Source organism: Aplysia californica, unplaced genomic scaffold (assembly GCF_000002075.1).
Source record: "Aplysia californica isolate F4 #8 unplaced genomic scaffold, AplCal3.0 scaffold00339, whole genome shotgun sequence".
Lineage (NCBI taxonomy): Eukaryota > Metazoa > Mollusca > Gastropoda > Aplysiida > Aplysiidae > Aplysia > Aplysia californica.
In genome coordinates, this window is record NW_004797609.1 from 189,145 (window position 1) to 192,640 (window position 3,496).

At 44.3% G+C, this 3,496-nt stretch overlaps 1 protein-coding gene across 1 annotated transcript in view; it reads left to right on the forward strand.

The window, feature by feature from the left end:
- The window catches only part of LOC101851512 (diacylglycerol kinase delta), a gene marked incomplete in the record, with an annotated part of 91,327 nt that overhangs the window by 36,511 nt on the left and 51,320 nt on the right, over positions 1 to 3,496 (forward strand). The window contains 1 exon segment of the mRNA XM_035970923.1: positions 2,447 to 3,267. Coding sequence (XP_035826816.1) covers positions 3,091 to 3,267 — 177 coding nt within the window.

Below are 3,496 nucleotides of genomic sequence, written 5' to 3' on the forward strand. Positions count from 1 at the left end.
GGGGTGTTTAACCCCTTAATCGGTGTGAGACGGGGAGTGAGGGGTGAGGATAGGGAGGGGGAGACTGTTTAACCCCTTATCCGATGTGTGGAGGAGGGAAGAGACTGTGTAACCCCTTAGTCGATGTGAGAGGGGGAATGAGAGAGGGAGGAGAGTGTTTAACCCCTTAGTCTGTGTGAGAGGGGGTGTTTAACCCTTTATCCAGTGTGAGAGGGGGGGGGGGACTGCTTAACCCTTTATCCGGTGTGAGGAGGGGGAGAGGAGGATGTAAAGGGGTAGAAGGAGAGCCACTTTTTACTTTTCCATCCTCTGTTGCCGTTAGGATGGCGTTTTCTATGGAAGACCAACTCTGCAGGTTCCCCCTCGGAAATAACGTAATATATTATGAGTATTGATACAGGCGTTAACACCCATCCGTACACTTAGTTTTTCTTTTTGATTGTTTGTGGTTGGCGGGTGCTCTGGTGTGGTTTGCTTCTTCTTTCCTATCAAAAATATATCGTCCTTATCTCCCCTTTTTCTTTTTTGTGTTTGTTGCTCTCTTGTAACGCTTCTAATCTTCTGGCGCTCAAATGACGCTATTGCAGTTGCGAGCGTCGTTAAAACCTCTACTAAAACTCAAATCATAATATGACCTTATGCAGTTGCGAGCGCTGTAAAACCTCTACTAGACCCTAAAACAAACCTCTAACAGACCCTAAAACAAACCTCTATTAAAACTAAAATCATATGACCTTATGCAGTTGCGAGCGGAGTAAAACCTCTACTAAAACTAAATTAAAAACATAGGATTCCCTGAGGAAGGAAGGAAGGAAGGAAGGGAGCAAGGGTTAACGTTGTCTGGCCTCGTGGGGGGTCAGGGGTCAGTCTCCGACCAAAGATCTCCCCGCCTGTCACGTCATGTGATGTGTTTGACAGCTTGTTGTCAATCGCCACCGATGTCTCCGCCCCATGGCCCCCCGGCCCCCCGGCCAGTGGTCACTGCTCAGACTAGAACTGTAACATTTCGTTTTTAAAATCGGAAGAAATCAGAAGAAACGGATTTCACCCTGTGTGCGTGTGTGAGTGTTGTTGTGACTTTTTCTGTTAACATACCCGCCCCCCGTTAAATGGTCACTGCTCATTCAGACTATAACTATTATCACATTTAGTTTAATTAGCTTTTTTATCAATCTGAAACGGATTTCCCCATGTGTGCGTGTGTGAGTGTTGTTGTGCTTATAGTTTACCGTTAACTTGACACACAACACCACCACCCCCACCCCCCCGTTAAATGGTCAAGGCTCAGTCAGATTATAACTATAACAGTTAGTTTAACTGTCTATGGTCACTGCTCAGACTATAACATTAATCGTTTTTAAAATCTGAAGAAACGAAACGAATTTCACCATGTGTGCGTGTGTGTGTGTTGTTGTTGTGCTTATTTATACCGTTAATAAAGCCCCCCCCCCCTTTCCCCGCCCCGACCGTTAAATGGTCACTGCTCAGTCAGACTATAATTATAACATTTAGTTTAATTAGCTTTTTAAAAATCTGAAACGGATTTCGCCATGTGTGCGCGTGTGAGTGTTGTTGTGCTTATATCGTTAACTTGAACTACAACAGGGAACTGCTGCTTTTTCTTTCCTAATCCTTACTATCGTCATTTACCTCTACTTCTTTTGTATGTTTGTCACACTCTGGTGACCCGCCATTTCCGGGGTGCCTTGATAGTCGAAGCAGACATAGTGCTGTTGAAGCTAGATGGGTGAACAGAGTAAGTCTGATTCCCTGTAAATACTTCTCTGTTGACATCCACCCCTTGGCGCTCATATGACCTTATGCAGTTGCGAGCACCGCAAAACCTCTACTGAAAGTAAAAACTCTCTTCTAAGTTTACTTTTACTTACTTTTTTTTCGGCCTCTACTTTTACCGTGCGGTGTCGAAGGGAGAAGCAAGCGTCCGTCTTTCTTCTGTCTTGCTTGTTGTAGTATGTCCTGTCTGTTGCACTCTTGCCTTGGTCTTGGCTTGTGTTTCTCTACTAACCCCTGCTGTTATTGGTTGTTAAGGTTTTCTTTCTTTCTTTTTTTCTTTCTTTCTTTTTCTTTTTTTCTTTCATTTTTCTTCCTTTCTTTCTTTCTTTTTTCTTTCTTTCTTTTTTCTTTCTTTCTTTTTTCTTTCTTTCTTTCTTTCCTAATTTATTTATGTGATGGTTGGCGGGTGCTCTGGTGTGGTTTGCTCCTTCTTTCCTATCGAACTTCTATCGTCCTTATCTCCCCTTCTTTTTTTTGTGTTTATTGCTCTATTGTAACGCCTCTAATCGTCGGCACTTATATGACCTTTGGCAGTTGCGAGCGCCGTAAAACCTCTTCAAAAACTGAACTAAAATGTATGTATTTCTTTACTTATTTATTTATTAGTTTATTTAGTTATTTATTTATTTTTAAATATCGTTTTTTTTCGTAGAAGTAAAATGGTGCGCTGTAAAAAAACTAGAGGAATTGTCTGAGCAGACGTTTGTCACTGTCATTCTGAGGACACCTGGCGATGGATGCCGGTGGTGAATGTTCAGAACTTTGCTGATTCTGACTGGATACCGGAACAGGAAACTGAACAGACGACTTCCTTCCATACCCCCCGACACCAGAGAAGTTGTAATGTTTTCCCCCCTCGTGGGGGGCACACGAATCACGAATTTGCTCTCTTTACATCAACTGGGACTTGATTCAGAATTCTGCTAGTTGTGCAGAACAAGAGAAGCTATTCAGGACATTTTTTTTTGTTTTGGTGTGTGTGTGGTTTTTTATCTCCAAAAAGGACGTATTTATGGATTACTTTTCAAGAGGAGATCAATCGTTGAGCTGGAGCAGCAAATTGGTACCCCTAACATTAACAAGTTACAGTAAGTGCACGTCGGTGCACATCTCCAAACGTTCGTTGATGAACGCGTGGAAAACCACGGTGTAGTAGATCTAGATCTAGTGTGGAATTATTAGAGAGTAGGCCTAGATCTAGCAGACACTCGACTACACGCCGGCTGGGGCCTACGACCCGCCCCGCTACCCTACCATAGGCCTACCCTACCCTACCCTAGCCTGCCCCATCCCATCATGCTTTGCGGGCTGAGCCGGAAGCTGGCGCAGTCGTTCTCCCGCGCCTCGCGCAGGGAGGGCGAGCGGCGCGAGAAGAGGCAGCAGCGGAAGAGGCTGTCTCGCTCCCTGGAGAGTCTCGACTTGGAGATATCCGGAGAGTTCTCCACCGTCACTGTCTATGAGGAGAAGATCGAGGTTGGTTCGGTTCGGTTGGAACTTTTAGTTAACATATTATACACACACACGCGCGTGCGCACACACACACACACGCACACACACACACACACACACACACACACACACACAGACACACACACATACACACACACATACATACTTACGCACATACATACAACGCACATACAACGCACATACATACATACATACATACATACATACATACATACATACATACATACATACA